Source organism: Conger conger, chromosome 16 (genome assembly GCF_963514075.1).
Source record: "Conger conger chromosome 16, fConCon1.1, whole genome shotgun sequence".
NCBI classification, from domain to species: domain Eukaryota; kingdom Metazoa; phylum Chordata; class Actinopteri; order Anguilliformes; family Congridae; genus Conger; species Conger conger.
This window is the reverse complement of record NC_083775.1, coordinates 12,889,968-12,908,705: the sequence shown is the minus strand read 5'-3', so window position 1 is coordinate 12,908,705 and position 18,738 is coordinate 12,889,968. Positions and strand designations below refer to the sequence as shown.

General features: G+C 44.2%; 1 protein-coding gene across 1 annotated transcript; it reads left to right on the top strand.

Annotated features, from left to right (window-relative positions):
• Nucleotides 1-3,948: 3,948 nt before the first annotated feature.
• Nucleotides 3,949-8,232, top strand: LOC133115050 (sterile alpha motif domain-containing protein 9-like). Its single transcript, XM_061224761.1, has one exon. It carries the CDS (start codon nt 3,984-3,986, stop codon nt 5,427-5,429), a length of 1,446 nt encoding a protein of 481 aa, XP_061080745.1. The 5' UTR covers nt 3,949-3,983; the 3' UTR covers nt 5,430-8,232.
• The last annotated feature ends 10,506 nt before the right edge of the window (nt 8,233-18,738 follow it).

Here is an 18,738-nt window from a genome sequence, read left to right as displayed (position 1 = left end):
TGTTATAAGTAGACTAATGGTGAAGTTGGGTTAACATTAGACTATTTGTTTCGCTGCAGTGGCACATGACTCTTATATACGGAAGTCCTGCCATTTATCTCATAACACCGTGGCACGTACAGTATGTTATATCAAATACGAGAAATACGTATCAATATTGCCGATAGAAAGAAAAAAAATACATTTAACTGAGCCAACTGTAACACATCCAACTGTGTTGAATTTCCAAAATTCAAAACTAAACTCAAAGTCCCAAAACTAGCCATCAACACAGAACAGCGCCTGTTTCGGTTTGCCACCAAACCGGTTTCATAACAAGCAATTCATTACATTACATTAATGGAATTTGGCAGACGCGCTTATCCAGAGCGACGTACAACAGAGTGCATACCCATAACCAGGGATAAGTGCCCTGAAAGACCCTAGAGGGAAGTACAATTTTTTATTTTTATTTTAAACAAACAAATAAACAAACAAACAAAGCAAAAGTGACCACACTTAACTAGCCAAACACTGCTTACCTAGCCAAACTAAAAATACCATACACACCCTCTGCCTATGTTTATTGTCCTTAAAGTTTCAAATGATACAGATGGTGGCCCAACACTCCAAAACATTGTATAACTACAATAATTCAAGCTCGTTGGTTGAAAATTGGTTCTAATTGCCTCAGCCAATGGTGTTTCAACGTCAGTGCGTTTACAGAGAAGGGGGAGGGATAAAAAGTGTTGTGGTTTGAATGTGTTTGTTGCTGCTATTCCTCTCTTGACCGTTAGAAATGCGAAATGATCTATTGTCCCTTTGTTAAGATCAACATGTTAAGATGAAAAGGGGTGGTCAAATAAAATGTCTTCACACTGTAAGTGGGTTGCGGGTACAGAAAAGAGGTTCTGGGAGTCTTTTGGGTGTTTTTATTATTGTAAAATATGAACATGAACACATGGCCCTGGGTACCTCTGCAAACAACAGTGAAAAATAAATAAATCTTCGGACTTCAAACTCCACAGACGCAAATTATCAAAATTGGCAAGTTATCCAGGAAGAAGTGGCTCTGGGTCCCAGTCTTGTGGTGAAGGATCCATCCATCCATCCATCCGTCATCACCCGCTTATCCGGAGTCGGTTCGTGGGGGCAGTAGGCAAAGCCGGGTATTCCAGGCGTCCCTCTCCCCAGCAACGCATTCTAGCTCCTCCTGGGGGATCCCGAGGCGTTCCCTGGCCAGGAGAGATATATAATCTCTCCAGCGGGCTCTGGGTCTCCCTCGGGGTCTCCGCCCAGTTGGACGAGCCCGGAAAACCTCCAAAGGGAGGCGCCCGGGAGGCATCCTAATCAGATGCCCGAACCACCTCAATTGGCTATTTAAATCCATTATTCCTAGCGTTACTATTGTGAAAGTTTTGCTGTATATACAGCACATATACTAATTGTACGGAGATACATTACATCTGATCTCACGAAACTAGTAGTTACAGAATTGTTTTACTTTCTACACTGCCTTGTGTACATGATACAATGATGAATACAGATTTGAATTGATTATATTGTCCAATGTTTCTCAGATGGAGTACACAGATCTTGAATGTGAGCATTTTTCCTTCAAATGAACAAAGCCACGAGTGAGTAATGGGTACGTATACCATGTAATTTGTTGTCCTCATTTTTTTATTTTGCAAGCAATTTCAATTTGACTCATCAATTCTATATTTTAGAATATATTAACTTTACATATTTTGGTCCTGTTGATTGACCATATTAGTCTACAGCACCATATTAGGTTCTCGTATGTTTGCATAGTAACATCTTGTATGTTCTTGCACTATACATTTTCAAATAAAACATGCTATTCCTCACCTTCTCATCCCTACAACTAGTAAAGTGTTCTTAAGATCACCTGCATTGGGATAGAAGATCATCTGCACATTTTCTGTATTTGATGTCCTGTTGTATCTTCCTTCCTCAGCTGAATTGGGTAAAAAACCGCTTGAAGAATGGACGGAATCGGACGTGAGCTCCTGGTTAAGGTCAATAGGAGTGAAGGAGCAGTATGTTCAGAAGCTGGAAGAAGAGGAAGTTGATGGCAAAATCCTCAAGGAGGTGACCGAGGACAATCTGAAAACAGAGACTGGCATGAAGTCTGGCCCTGCTCTCCTAATAGTCAGAAAAAGAAATGAGCTTGTTGAATCTTTTCAAGGCCACAAACTTCAAAGGCCAAAAAAACTCAAGCAACTAGGCTCAGAGGAACTGGAAGTCAAAATGAGCAGCAAGGCACAGGTGATGTGACCACTGGTGCTGGCACAAATCAGTCCCATCCAGAGACACAGACACAAAAGGACCAATCGTTCTTGTCCACTAAGAAAGACTGTAAACCAAGGCCTTTTGGCAAAGAAGGCATTGACTTCACATATGTCAAGAATAATGTTCTACTGCCAGAATGTGGTGTCATCGATCTTATCACACCTTGCCATGAATACAAATCGCTGGCAAATGCTACTAAATTGGACAGGACAAGGCTACAAGCAAAATTTGCCAAGGAGGTTCTCAAATTTGGTGCTGGATGCATGAATATTCGAACAAATGGTACAATACACTTTGGTGTGATGGACAGTAGGGATGACACAGACTATACACATGGTGAAATAATTGGCATTCCTGTAACAGAGAAAGATATCTTCGTTGATGCGTTAGACTATATAGAACGGTGTTTTACTTCTGACAGCGAACATGTGCGACAGTGTATACGCCCACCACAGTTTATCGAGGTTATAGACATGAACAGCACAGAAAAACATTACATTGTGGAGGTTGACATCGTCCCCACAGTGAACATAGTGAAGAACAAAGTGTACTCGGTCCACCTGCCAAACTTCAAGGAAAAATCGAACAAGGTTGAACTAGAAAAGGAGGCAATCTATCGCAGAGTAGGATCCAAAACAGAGCCAGTTATTGATCAAAATGTTTATGACTTCTACCAACGTATAAAAGATAGAGATGATCAGAGGGAAGAGGCTGAGAAGTCACAATTTCTCAATGCACCAGATTTCTGTGAAGACCTGGGCAGGAAACTCACAATGCTTGTGACCAGCGGGAAAAAGCACATTGAAAAGGAAAAGTGGCACATTCTCATTACAAATAAATTTCAGCAGGACCATTTAAGAAACATTGACTTTTTATTGAACATGAAGATTTTCTGTGTTTTTGACTTTGATCCAGATTCTAAAGTGTCTGGATTCTGTGGCAAATACCTTCAGCAGCATGCAGCAAATCTGCATTTCATGAATAATTACAAAATTCCAAGTGACATGAGCATCAGAGAATTTGAGAGGCACCTACACTTGTTTGAACAGACAAGCTGGATATTTTGCAATGGACGAAATGATTACCGTGGAAATGAAATCCCCTGTGATGAAATGACCTGGATCAAAACCAAAATGACACTGCTGAAGGAATCTGTATCGCTAATATGCAAACAGATCTTGCCGAAGGGCTCCTTCTTGGTGATCTTTCTTCTCACTTCCCCTGTAGAGAAGCCTCAGTTGCACACTTTCTCTGAGTTTTACGCTGACATGGAAGGTCACGAAGACATCATATGCATTGCAGAATGTGAAAAAAACTTTCAGAAGTGGCAAGGCTTTGCCGAAGCATACTGTAGTTCCGAAATGGTTAACCGTTCCAGCGTTGTGGGGATGAAAATGAGCCATGTGAATGCTACTCTGCAACGCATTCAGCCTCTGACGACTCGAGCGACCAAACATTTGTCAGTTTTCACAAAAGGAGAGTGCCTCCTTGAAACTAAAGAGGAGGAAAGGATGTACTCCTTAGAGATCCTGAGTGTTGATCAGTGTGACAACACCAGAGCCGACTTCATTGAGGCAGAAAAAGAAAACTTGGAAAGGCAATTTTACCATGGCGGTAAAGTGAAGTGGCTGAATTTCTGGCTTGCAGAGAAGAAGTTTCTTGATGAAATCATTCAGAGGGATGCCTACATGGAAATTTCAAAACTTCTCAGCGACATTCAGAAAAGAGGTGCAGACCAAGTACCTGTGAGCAGCATCAATATATACCACCATCCGGGCAGTGGTGGGAGCACAGTTGCACGACAGGTACTTTGGAACAACAGAAAAGACCTACGATGTGCAGTTGTGAAGCCATCATACTTGGCAGTAACTGTGTCCGAGCATGCAGTTCAGCTCCGCGAATATGAAGAAAAAGAACCCCCACAAAAATGCCTCCCAGTACTCTTACTGGTGGAAGACTGTGATAATGACTACTTGGATGACCTTCGGAATGAATTGGTGACCGCCGTCTACACCAAGAGAATTGCACAAGGGACACCCTGCTTCATTCTTCTGAGCTGCAGGCGTTCACACAATCCAGAGAAAAAATGCAAAGAGTCGCCTCTCCAGAATGTCGCTGTGACCCACAAATTGTCACCAGAGGAGAAGAGGCAGTTCTCCGGGAAAAGAGAGAAGCTCGAACAACAGTATCAGCCAGAGTTCATCTTGACATTTGTCCTGATGAGTGAAGAATTTGACCCAAAGTACATAGAAGACTTTGTGGAACATCTGTTGCAAGACATTGACCACAAATCTGTTGTCACAACGCTCATTCGATATGTGGCTTTGCTTAATGCCTATGTGCAGAACTCCTTCATCTCCCAGTCTCATTGTGAGGCCTTGATGAGAATGACCTTCACAATGGACAGATTCCGGCAACACACCTTTGAAAGATCTTTAACTGAGCAAGCTAAACTTATCTTCATACACTTGAGAGATGACAAGACGCATATTAATTCAATCCGTATCATTCATCCACTGGTGGCAAAGAAGATTCTCCAGCAGTTGTCAAGTAGCCAGCAGAAGCAAAGCAGAATTGCAATGGATCTTCTATGTGACAATGTGCTTTATGAGAACAGGTTTGGAAAAGAGGAGTATGGAAAGTTTCTCAGAGCTTTGTTCATGAGACGCAGCAGAATCATTAAAGGTGACGAATCAGACAGTTTATTCTCTCCTCTCATTGAACATGTGATGAGAGACGAATGCCCAGACAAGGCAATCGAGCTTCTAAAACAAGCATACACACGATTCAACAAAGATGCTTTCTTTGCTCAGCAGCTTGCCCGACTCAACTACTACCATGAAAAGTTTGAAGAGGCAGAACAATGGGCAGAAATCGCTGCAAAAAAGATGCCCCAAAACTCCTACATCCTGAACACTAAAGGCCAGGTGTATAGGAGATGGTTCAATACCAAATGTCAAGAGATTGAAAAAAAGACAAAGACACCACAAAACATGGCAAATGCTATTGAAAAAGCACTCAAAGCCATAGACTGCTTCAAGGACTGTCAGAAGGCATCCATCTCCGTTTCTGATGTCATGAGCAATTCAGGCTTTTTTAATGAAGTGGACACTGGATGCAACCTGGTGAAGTAAATTTTTTCACTGCATTTGTTTTCAAGCAAAGCTGGTGGCAACTCTGAGTGTCTGAAGTACCTGGTTACAGAATACATCCCTGAAGCTGTTAAGACTCCTTGGGAAAGCTTCCACATGAAACTGAAAAGCCTTCAGATGTCCATGCACAGTGCCTTGGAATGGATCTCTGAAGACTTGTGTTACTTTCAGACTGATGTGAATATAGAGGAGGAAGACATTGTTGTGACCTCTGAGATACACAATCCAAAGATCTGGTTGGTAAATACATCTGCTGCATATGGAAAATATTTCAGCAGTGTTTCTCCCAGCACAGTTCAGCAGCAAGGAAATTTAAATCCAATGAGCTTGACTCCTTTCATGAAGCGTATGCAGATATACCGTCTTGGAGGGGGCAATATAACGACAATCTTCTCCCTTCTGCATGACCAAACAGACAAGGGACAAATCCAAGTGCTGGAGGAAATAATATCCTTGTATCCTTCCAAACCACTGAATGCAAGGCTGGACCAAATGGATCTTGTGAACTACATTGCATCTCAGATTGCTTTAGGTTGCCTTTCAACTCAGTCACTGAAGCTTGCTCCAATTCAGTATCTTCAGAATCTCTGCCAGCAGTTCCCAAATGAGAAGAGCAAATGCTTATCTAGTGCTCTTTTCTTGCTCACCTTGCTGTTCTGGCCAGAAGACAATGATGATGATAAAGAAAACAAATACAAAATTGTCATGTCAGCTGTTGCATGCCTCCGTAGGAGTTACATGACCAAAATAAAAAAAATTCCCCAAAGGAAGAGAAGAATTTACACTCACTTTTTCCTGAGTAATGGAAATGGACGGGACAAGATTGTACACAAGAGCAAAGTGGAGAGTCTCACGAAGAAGCTCCCTGTGTCAGAAAAGAGGATGAAGTGGCTAAGCGGGGAGGTGTGGAAAATGCCAGAGATTAAAACACTGTTGAAGCCTGTTCATGGCTGGACAGAGGATGGGAATGTGTTTCTCCAGGGTCCTCAGAAGAAGAAGTTCCAGATTCCAGCTTTGACTTCAGCTTCAGTACCCTATGGCAATGAGAATGTTACTTTCTACTTGGGCTTCACGTTTAGAGGGCCTGTGGCCTACAACATTACCGAAATAGCATAAAATGGGAAAATAACATTGATCTGCATCATGGATTCATCTAGTACTTGGTGATGACAGTCCATGAATTACTATGATTTTAATTTTTGGTAAAGTAAACCAAAACAAAGTTGCCAATGTCAACTGTTGAATTCCTCAGTTAAAGTTACTGGACCAAACTGACATGCCCCATAGGAAGAGAACAATTTACATGTTTTCCTGAACAATGGAAATGGACAGGACAAGATTGTACACAAGAGCAAAGTGGAGAGTCTCGCAAAGAAGCTCCCTGCGTCAAAAAGAAGGATGAAGTGGCGTCCGGATATCCATAAGAAGACATTTGTGTGGTTTTAAGAAAAAAAAAAGATGAGAACCATCCGTTTTAGTGACTGTGTCATTAAGGCTAATTGAAAGCAATAAACATCTGTTCTGATTGGCTAAGATGAGCTGAACGCTTGGCTTTGTAACGGCTACAATGTGGACCATGAAGCAAATGAGCATATTGTTGTGAGGTCACAACTTCACGGAAGTCCAAACAGCTCGTTTAAATGCATTTTCTGGAGTTATTTGGGGACTGTCTTTTGATACTTTCAGTGTTTTAATCGCACCTTAAACTTCTTTATAAAGGACATCGCTACGGAAATGTAATTTTCCACAATATGGGACATTTTAAACGCATGTTTTGCACACTTTTATTATTGCACTTACAGTGCTATGTGGTATGTTTAACCCTATATGTATGTTTTTGTTTTCATTACCCGACTTCTGATGGTCGGCTTTGGGATGGGAATGTTATTCTCCAAGGTCTTCAAAATAAGTTCTTCCAGATTCCAGCTTAGAATTCATGCTCAGTACCCTACGGCAATGGGAACGCCACTTTCTGCTTGGGCTTCACATTTAGAGGATCCGTTTCCAAACACATCACTGAAATAGCCGAAAATTGAAAATGAACATTGGTCTTCATTTTACATTTATGCAAATAATTTCTATGAATCAAGACTTTTTTTTACAGTACATGCATACTCCAAGTTGTTGTTTTTTGTTTTTTAAGTTATGTGCAGCAAATTGATTAGGATAATTATTTTATTTTCACCTCCACCAAGGCTATGTGAAGACATAGACATATCTGTAAGTAACGGCTGGATTGCCATGAAATCTGCTGTCTACATTCACATTCCCAAGAGGAAGTACTTATTGATTTTGGTGACTCCATGATGTTTCTTCCAGATCTTTTCTTATCCGGGCAAATTTTTCAAGTGTGATTGACACATTTCAAAAAGTAATGGCCAGATGGTCAACGGGCTTTGCATGATAATTTTCCCGGGAGGAAAGATACCGGCTAATTTTGGTCACACCATGGCCTTTTCCCTACCGCCACCATTAGGCCAAATGTGTCCTTAAATGTAATTACTGGATTGCCAAGACTGGTTCAGTGCAAATTTATGTGAGGGAAGATTGTTGTGCCTTGGTGGAGGTCTGCACTCTACTGAGTGCATTCTTCATAGTTTTATTTTTGTTTGCTTGTTAGTAGAAGTACTTCAGTAATCAATAAGTCATGTTAATCACGTATACAGTATCTTGGGAGACATGTCATTTATAAGAATTGTATATCACGGCATAGATACAGTCAATACGATGCATTCCACTCTGTCTAAATAGCTGAACATACAGCATATTTAAATGCATCCCTTAACCCAGTGAATAAAAATTCCAAACCAATGTGTGTGTCCCTGCCTTTTGTATAACTATTATTTACATGCTATGAAGACGGTGTTACACAAGATAATTTATTGACCTGATAGAATTGGCTAGTCCCATTGGAAGAGTTTAAGGACATGTTAAAAGTAACATCCCACACACAATGGCTCCAGATTAATGTTGTATTCCAGAGCCCTGTGTCATTCTGAAGTGACATGAGGAACTGATTGAGCAAATTGCTTTACATCAGATCCCTGTACATTTTGTGCTGAGTTAAGGAGACCTTTAACTGTAAGAAAATGTCTGTTCACTTAGCACTCCTACTGGTTCCTATTTTAAGGACATTTGCCATTTCATCATGAAGACCAAGGAAAATGTCCTAATTCTTTTGAGTTGAAAATGTTGGTGGTGGAATCATGATAATTTCAAAATTCCCCTGCAAGGAGCGGTTGTCAACTGTGTCAGTATAATGCTGTTCTGCTTCACAATGAGTGAATGGACAATATGCAATTAATATGGCATCATATGACCAATATGGTCTTGTACTGTTCTTCATAAAGTCATACCTATTTTTTTATTTATTAATTGACTTTCCAATTTTCAATAAATGTCAATACACATGGCAACTTGAATTTAGAAATTTGATTCACCCTCCCACAGACACCTAAGAAAAAGTACTTAAGAAGAATTTTCTCCTATAAAGAAAAGGTTGTGCCAATATATGCTTGATTCTGACTTGCATATATAAAACATCTTAGTTCTGAATATTTTTAAGACATATGCATGTTAAGTTGAATTTGGCTGATAATTCTTGAAAAGACATTCGTTTTCCCTCCTTGTGTAGATCGCTTATCCCCATTCATTCCACAGAGGGAAGGGTTTGTCTGCTCTCCCAGGCATGAACTGCCCCAGATAGGGCTGAAAGACAAACGTTGGGAAACGCATTACTTCTGAATGTCATGCAATACATTTTATTTTATTTTTATAAATTTTATATTTTTGCATTATATGACTCAATGTGGGCTTTCAGCTTTGATGAGTAAAAATAGTAAAAGATTCAGTGGTAGGGTTTGGTTTAACTGAACAGGCTTGTAACTAGTCAAACCAGACTGGGCGGACCTCAAGTGAAAGATTTAACATAATGGTTTGCAATTGTTGATTTCAGGACCTTCGCGGGTAAGAATCATAGACTGTAGAAAAAAATGCAATACGAAATTAATGTATCAACAGGGTGAATACTGGGATCATCATCTATTCCACAGGACAGAACAGGAGGTGGCGTCATGCTTCGGTATTTGAAATCTCAAAGCCACCAAGAAACACCAAAGAAGCAGAAAGTATGTACGGTAACAGGAGTTTGTTAGCTTGCTCATAAGGCACATAACTGTTCTGCGCCATCATCAGATTTCCTGATTGTGACGTGATTCAGACTGCTTCCGAACACATTGATGAACTGCAGTAACGTGATAGTATACGTGAGCTCCATGAAGCCAGAACTTCCGGTCTGGCTTCAGCTGATTTGCATAGCTGATAACTCCAAATCTATAAATTGTTACCAAATAAAAGGGGACATACATTTAATCTATAGACCTATATCTGTGATATTGTACAGTATTTTCTGTGAAATCATGTTCCCAGCAGTTGTTGCTGTTTTTCCAGTGTGGTATGGGCATGCAATGCTATAGCCTTTCAGTTCACTAGCATATCAATTGCATTGGTAATTACTCAAAAACTACATTGTTACCAAATGACAGGGGGTATACATTTAATTCAGATATATATTTTTAACATTGAACACTATTTTCTGTGAAATCATGTTCCCAGTTGATAGCTGATAACTCCAAAACAATAGCTGTTGTGTGGGAACCACAAAGTGTCATTCTTCTGCTTCTTTCCTTTCTTACCCACCCAGCGAAGCCGGTGTTTCATTTCATCGTCCCAATCGAGTTGTCCAAGGGGTATTGTGCATGCAACATCACAATTAGGCCTATATCATGTTTAGCAGCACATCCATACATTTATGCTACTCCCCCCCCCCCCTTGTTTTCTAACTGAAAGTTTTATTTCATCTTTTTAGTTTTTTGTAAAAAACTTTTAAACAATTTGTGTTGTTAATTAGACATTTCTTCAGGAGTAGGCTGTAATAGACTTATTATCAGTTCCTTCAGATGTGATTAGTTATCCAAATTGCCAAACATTGATTGTAGTCAGCTACAAAGCAATAACTGACTAGCTTCAATCGTGCACTTTAAGGTATATTTAATTAGTTATGTCATTACAGTAGGCTACAGTAATTGGCAACTTTTTCAGGCACAGATATATCATATACTATACTACTATACTAATAAGTAATGTTCATTCTGAGTCATGATACACCTTTTAGCTCTACTATTACACACAGAGGTTGGTGACATTGTTTATAGGCGACTGGTCTATGGAAGCATATCGTGGCCAAAAATTCTTCCATACGGTACAATGTTTCAGCCTCTATTGTCTTTATTCATGTACTGTAGGACCTGTTTCAAGTAATATTCCGTCCTTGTCACATCACCTAATGACGTACGAAGTATCAGTGCCGCAGCCAGCCACACCCAGATCAACAAGTATTTTTAAAGAATAAAACAAGGAGCTGAATGATGTAGGGTAACATAAATCCCAACAATTGCTGGGAATATGATTTCACACAAAGACTGTACAATATATATATATATTTTTTTTAAGATATTTTTTTAGGCCTTTTTCAGCTTTATTGGACAGTATATAGAGACAGGATGAATGGGGGCGAGAGAGAGGGAAAGACATGTGACAAATAGTCAGACGGCCGGACCCGAACCGCCGACGTCGCGGCTCGCAATGAGCATGCAGTCAGTGCTCTACAGGCTGCGCCACCGAGACACCAAGACTGTACAATATTAAAGATGTATATATAAAGATAAATAATGGTTGTTGAATCTGCATTTTTAGAAGCAATTCCAGCTTTGAGTAGAAACCAATGCAGTGCGATTTGAATTTGCTGCGTGGAACACGTTTCTTGAAGGTGCAGGTTCAAGAAACATGTTCAACAAACTGACTGTATTTAGCAATTATTTGTCTACAAGTATCACCTCCATTGTTAGAACCAGAAATAAACTATTTCCTTAGAGGTATACAAAAAACTGAGCTTGTGCTTAGAATGTTCATGTTTCGTTCCCATAGAGGAGACAATATCTTTTGATATTGTACACAATGTAAGGGAACTTTAATAAGTAGATTGCCAATTCAGCTAAGTCAGCGCTGTCTCTCCCAGTTTCCAGCTTCCAACTGTGCCCCTCTGGGGCCAAGGTCCCCCTCTTTTTGTTTTAAGCACATTAAATGCAGGCCTTCCTTGACTAGGAGGGCTATTCACACCGATAGTTCAGGGTGTCAAGAGAGTGGACATTTGAGGGGTTGTTCTCTGTTGCTGTTTGGATTCTGCCTTACAGCTGCTCTGGTCATTTTCAGTTTTCCATCAATGTTTACAGGAATCAATTGCCTTCTGGCCTTTGAAACTGAAACTTTAATTTAAGTTTAATTTCTGAAACTTTCATTTAAGTTTAATTTCTGAAACTTTCATTTAAGTTTCATTTCTGAAACTTTCATTTCAGTTTCGTGAGACTGTTTTGCTGTCACGTTTCAGGTCTGTCTCGCCATGTTTTATGTTTATTCATGTTGTCTTAGTCACGTAGTGTCTTATCATGTATTATGTTAGTCTAGGTTCGTCATGTTGTTTAGTTTATTTCTTGTTACAATTTATTTTCTCGTCATGTCTAGTTATGTTTCGTTACGATTATATTACCTTGTTATGTTGAATGGTTATCGTCTTAGTTTCGTTTTGTATTATGTTTTGATTTATGTTTATTGTTACGTTAACTGGTCGTTGTTTATGCAAACACTTTTACATGTCTTTCCGCAAACCTTGCGTTCCGCCTTTTCTCTCTCGCTCCTTCTGTCATTCACTCCCTAATTATTTCCATTTGTCTATTTACTAAAACGACTAACGCTAGATCAGGATTGGGTAGAAACTAACAAGACTAATCATGTGTTCATGTTACCTTACGTTTCTCGTGCATGTCATTTACTAATTTACTAATGCTAGGGCAGGATAGGTTTATTACTAACGATTACTAATCTCCTTGTTAAACTTGTCATCCATCGCACCTGTTTTCCATTTCCTTGCTACGCTCTAACTAATTGTCTACACCTGTCTACACCCGCATTTATAGCCCAGTCGCGCAACTGTTCTTCGCGAAATTGTCTGCCTCTGTTTTCCACGCAACTCTTGAGCATTTACTGTTTTGATTACACGTTACGATCCAAGCCTGTTTACCGACCATAGTTTATTGATTTCTGTTTTGTGACCATCGTTTGTTTTTTGACTACGTCCTTGCCTAACGTTTTTGTACTTTTGCCCCGCTGATTGTTTCATGGTTTCGACTCCCGCTTCGCCCACGACTACGCCTCTGCCTGCCGTCCGCCTGTTCATCTGCCCCGCTGACAGCTCTCCTGCTACCGGACCTCCCTGCACGTCTACCGACTACGAGATTGCCTCTTCCCTCGGCACCGTGCTTTTTGTTTGTTTTATATTTGTTTGGCTGGATCTTCGTGTATGGACTTTGCTTGTGTTTACTACGCTCCTGGGACTCGTCCCGAATAAAGCCCTAACGGGACTTTATTTAACTATTGTTTCTGAGTCGTGCATTTTGGGTCCAACCCCCACGCACCCGTCTCAGAACAATTTCGCCAAAATGGACCCTGCTGACTCTACTGCTATGTTCCACGCCCTCCAGGAACAAGGAGCCATCGTCCGGCAGCATTCACAAGGAATCTCCGAACTTCACCTGGAGATTCGTGAACTGTGTGCGGAGATGAGGAGGCTCGCCGTCGCGGTCCTACCACAACCACGGGAGGAGCCTTCCCACCCACCCACATCCCCAGTGCTCAACCCCACGGGAACCTGCCAATTCCGAGAGCCCCAACAACCCCCTCCGGAGAGGTTTGGTGGAGAACCTGAGAGGTGCAAGGCTTTCCTTCTACAATGCGACTTCGTGTTCAGGCAACAGCCCCAGACCTACAACAGCGACGACCGTCGGATTGGCTATGTGATGGGGCTACTCAAGGGGAGGGCGTTGGACTGGGCTACGGCGGTGTGGTCCGGGGATTCATTCCCTCCTCTTTACCCAGTCTTCGCCGATGAGATTCGGAAGGTCTTCCAACAAGCATCCAGCGACCAGGAGCCATCCCAGAGACTGATTGCTCTGCGCCAAGGACGGAAGACCGCGGCAGACCATTCCATCGACTTCCGCACCCTTGCGGCGGCTACTAGCTGGAACGATGCGGCGTTGGCAAATCTCTTCCTGGCCAGCCTGAGTGAGACGCTCCAGGACGAGTTGGCGCGACTGGACCCCATCACCCAGTTCGACCAGCTCGTGCGCACCATGATCCGCCTGGACAACCGTGCCAGACAACGTCGGTCGGAGAGACCGATCCTTCCTGGCAACCATTACCCCAGGCAGGGGCCAAGTCCTCAACTGGAGGAGCAGCAGTCTGAGGGATCCGAACCCATGGACCTGTCCCGGGCCGGTACAAGGATCTCTACCGAGGAACGAGCACGCCGCAGAACCACTGGTTCGTGCTTCTACTGTGGGAGGCCGGGTCACACCCAGGCTCGGTGCTCCTTCAAGACCAGGAGACCAGTGGAGGTGAGAGCTGTCGACAGACATGAGGGGTCTGACAGAGACAACCATCGTCCCACGCTCACGACTCTCTTAATTCTGCCCGACAGAACGACCCGGATTAACGCGTTGGTGGATTCTGGAGCGGACGCCAATCTCATTGACGAAGTTTTGGTGTCTGAACTGAACATCCCCACCCTCCCTCTACCCCACCCTGAGAACGCGCGGTCGCTGGATGGAAGGACCTTCTGCCGCATGACGCACATCACCATTCCCTTACAACTGATCATTTCTGGGAACCATCGGGAGATGATCCAGTTCCGCGTCATCCAGTCCCCTAATGACCAACTCATCTTGGGATTACCCTGGCTCCAGAAACACAACCCCACGATCAACTGGAGTTCTAACCAAGTGCAAGCATGGGATCCGAAGTGCCATCTGTCCTGCTTGCGTTCCGCCCCACCACCAGCAGAGGGAGTGCCAGCTCTACCACAGACTCCCAAACCCTCCCTGGAGAGGGTCCCCTCTCCTTACCATGACCTGGGCACAGTGTTCTCCAAGACACAAGCTCAGTCTTTGCCGCCTCATCGACCCTACGACTGCGCCATCGAGCTCCTCCCTGGTTCGTCACTTCCCTCAAGTCGCCTATACAACGTCTCCAGACCAGAGAGGGAGGCGATGGAGAAATACATCCGTGACTGCCTGGCTAACGGACTAATTCGCCCTTCTTCCTCTCCCGTCGGTGCGGGATTCTTCTTCGTTCAGAAGAAAGATGGCTCCCTACGCCCGTGCATCGACTACAGGGAGCTGAACAACATCACGGTGAGGAACAAGTTTCCTCTGCCCCTGATGGACTCCGCGTTCCACCCACTTCACGAGGCCACCATCTTCACCAAGTTGGATCTCCGCAACGCTTACCACCTGGTCCGTATCCGCGAGGGCGATGAATGGAAGACCGCCTTCAACACTTCTCTCGGACACTTCGAATACCTGGTCATGCCATTTGGCCTCACCAATGCTCCTGCTGTGTTCCAGGCCCTGGTGAATGATGTTCTTCGGGACTTGTTGGGTCGCCATGTGTTCGTCTACCTGGATGACATCTTAATCTACTCCACCAATGCCAAGGATCATGAATACCACGTCAGGCAAGTCCTACAGAGACTCCTGGAGAACAGACTATTCGTCAAGGCGGAGAAGTGCGTCTTCCACTCCGACACAGTTGAGTTCCTGGGGTTTATCCTTGAGAGGGGACGGATCAGGGCGGATCCCAAGAAGATTCTGGCAGTTACCAACTGGCCCACACCCACCTCACGTAAGCAGCTCCAACGCTTCTTGGGATTCGCCAACTTCTACCGAAGGTTCATTAGATCCTATAGTCAAGTGGTCTCTTCTCTAACCAAACTCACGTCCCCTGCGGTGCCATTCCGGTGGAGCTCCGAAGCTGAGACGGCCTTCACCAAGGTCAAGAGACTGTTCTCTTCCGCTCCCATCCTGGTACACCCCGACCCCACCCGCCAGTTTGTGGTCGAGACGGATGCTTCCGACACAGGGGTGGGAGCAGTGCTCTCTCAGGTGGCGGCCGCTGACAACCGACTACACCCCTGCGCCTTCTTCTCCAAGAAGCTGTCCCCGGCGGAGAGGAACTATGACGTTGGGAACCGAGAGCTGCTAGCAGTCAAACTGGCGTTGGAGGAGTGGAGACATTGGCTGGAGGGGTCCGAGAAGCCGTTCATCGTTTGGACCGACCACAAGAACCTGGCATACCTCCAGACAGCCAAGAGGCTGAACTCCCGACAGGCCAGATGGGCACTGTTCTTCGGGAGGTTCAACTTCTCACTCACCTACCGCCCGGGTTCTAAGAACGTTAAGCCTGACGCCCTTTCTCGCCAGTTTAACACCTGTCCTGAGCGTGAGGTTCCAGAGAACATCCTTCCGGCCTCCTGCACCATTGGGTCCGTCACCTGGAAGATCGAGTCGGTGATCCAGAGGGCTCTACGGGATGAACCCGATCCTAGGCCCAACCCCGGATTACGCCTATACGTTCCCGCAGCCGCTCGGACACAGGTGCTGCAATGGGCCCATTCATCCCTCCTTTCCTGCCATCCCGGCTTTACCCGCACCTTGGCGGTGCTGAAGCGGAGATTCTGGTGGAGCTCCATGATCCCTGACACCAGGCGCTTCATCAAGGCATGTACCACCTGTGCCAGAAGCAAGGCCTCCCACCAAGCCCCGGCTGGTCTACTCCAACCTCTGCCTGTGCCCAGCCGACCCTGGAGCCACATCGGCGTGGACTTCGTTACCGGACTTCCCCCTTCCGAAGGTAACACCACCATCCTCACTGTGGTGGACCGATTCAGTAAGGCGGCCCACTTCATCCCCCTGCCAGGGTTACCCACTGCCCAAGAGACTGCGGATGTACTTATTAAGGAAGTGTTCCGCATCCATGGAATCCCCTCAGACATTGTATCCGACCGGGGCCCACAATTCATTTCTCAAGTGTGGAAAGCTTTCTGCCTGGCCCTCGGTGCCACAGCCAGCCTCTCATCCGGCTACCACCCTCAATCCAATGGGCAAACCGAGAGGGCCAACCAGGATTTGGGAGCCGCGCTACGTTGTGTCTCTGCCCAGAATCCGGCTTCATGGAGCAAGATGCTCACCTGGGTGGAGTACGCACACAACACCTTACCCTGCGCCGCCACCGGGAAATCTCCATTTGAGGTCTCCCTGGGCTACCAACCTCCACTGTTTCCCGACCAAGAAGCTGAGATCGCTGTTCCCTCCCTCTCCACCCACATGAAACGATGTGCCAAGATTTGGAGGGACGCCAAGGCCGCGCTCTTACGCACGGCAGATCGTAATCGGCGTGTTGCTGATCGCCACCGCACTCCTGCTCCGGCCTACAAACCAGGTGACTCCGTCTGGCTGTCCACTAAGGACATTCCTCTCCAAGCCACTTCCCACAAACTGCAACCCCGCTTTATTGGTCCCTTTAAGATCCACAGTATCATCAACCCTTCCTCTGTTAAACTGTCACCCCTGCTTCCCTTAAGATTCACCCCACATTCCATGTCTCCTGTATTAAGCCTGTATCCTCTCACCCCATATGTCCCCCGGATCCCCCACCACCTCCCCCCCGCATTATTGACAACCACCCTGCATTTACTGTTAACAAACTCTTGAACATTCGTAAGAGGGGCCGTGGGGTTCAATACTTGGTTGACTGGGAGGGCTATGGCCCTGAGGAGCGTTCCTGGGTCGCTCCCAGTCTCATTCTGGACAAATCGCTCATCAGAGACTTCCATCGTAACCACCCTGATAAATTCCAAGGACCGCCAGGAGTCGGTCGTTAAGGGGGGGGTCCTGTCACGTTTCAGGTCTGTCTCGCCATGTTTTATGTTTATTCATGTTGTCTTAGTCACGTAGTGTCTTATCATGTATTATGTTAGTCTAGGTTCGTCATGTTGTTTAGTTTATTTCTTGTTACGATTTATTTTCTCGTCATGTCTAGTTATGTTTCGTTACGATTATATTACCTTGTTATGTTGAATGGTTATCGTCTTAGTTTCGTTTTGTATTATGTTTTGATTTATGTTTATTGTTACGTTAACTGGTCGTTGTTTATGCATACACTTTTACATGTCTTTCCGCAAACCTTGCGTTCCGCCTTTTCTCTCTCGCTCCTTCTGTCATTCACTCCCTAATTATTTCCATTTGTCTATTTACTAAAACGACTAACGCTAGATCAGGATTGGGTAGAAACTAACAAGACTAATCATGTGTTCATGTTACCTTACGTTTCTCGTGCATGTCATTTACTAATTTACTAATGCTAGGGCAGGATAGGTTTATTACTAACGATTACTAATCTCCTTGTTAAACTTGTCATCCATCGCACCTGTTTTCCATTTCCTTGCTACGCTCTAACTAATTGTCTACACCTGTCTACACCCGCATTTATAGCCCAGTCGCGCAACTGTTCTTCGCGAAATTGTCTGCCTCTGTTTTCCACGCAACTCTTGAGCATTTACTGTTACGATCCAAGCCTGTTTACCGACCATAGTTTATTGATTTCTGTTTTGTGACCATCGTTTGTTTTTTGACTACGTCCTCGCCTACCGTTTTTGTACTTTTGCCCCGCTGATTGTTTCATGGTTTCGACTCCCGCTTCGCCCACGACTACGCCTCTGCCTGCCGTCCGCCTGTTCATCTGCCCCGCTGACAGCTCTCCTGCTACCGGACCTCCCTGCACGTCTACCGACTACGAGATTGCCTCTTCCCTCGGCACCGTGCTTTTTGTTTGTTTTATATTTGTTTGGCGGGATCTTCGTGTATGGACTTTGCTTGTGTTTACTACGCTCCTGGGACTCGTCCCGAATAAAGCCCTAATGGGACTTTATTTAACTATTGTTTCTGAGTCGTGCATTTTGGGTCCAACCCCCACGCACCCGTCTCATTTGCGAGAAACACGCTGGGGTTTGGCAATTTCTTTTATTGTTTTCTTGTGTAACAGGTACTTGTCTTTGTCTGTTACTTCCTTGTTTAAGGTAGTTGAACTTGTTTATAGATTTGATGTGATCTGTGTTGTAACATAATACATTTGTTAATGTATTCTTAATTTCTTAATTGTGAGTTGTACATTACATTAAATGTAATTTGGCTGACGCTTTTATCCAAAACAACTTACAATTGATTAGATTAAGCAGGAGACAGTCAATGGGTTAAGGGTCTTGCTCAAGGGCCCAACGGCTGTGCGGATCTTATTGTGGCTACACCAGGGAATGAACCACCGACCTTGCGGGTCCCAGTCATGC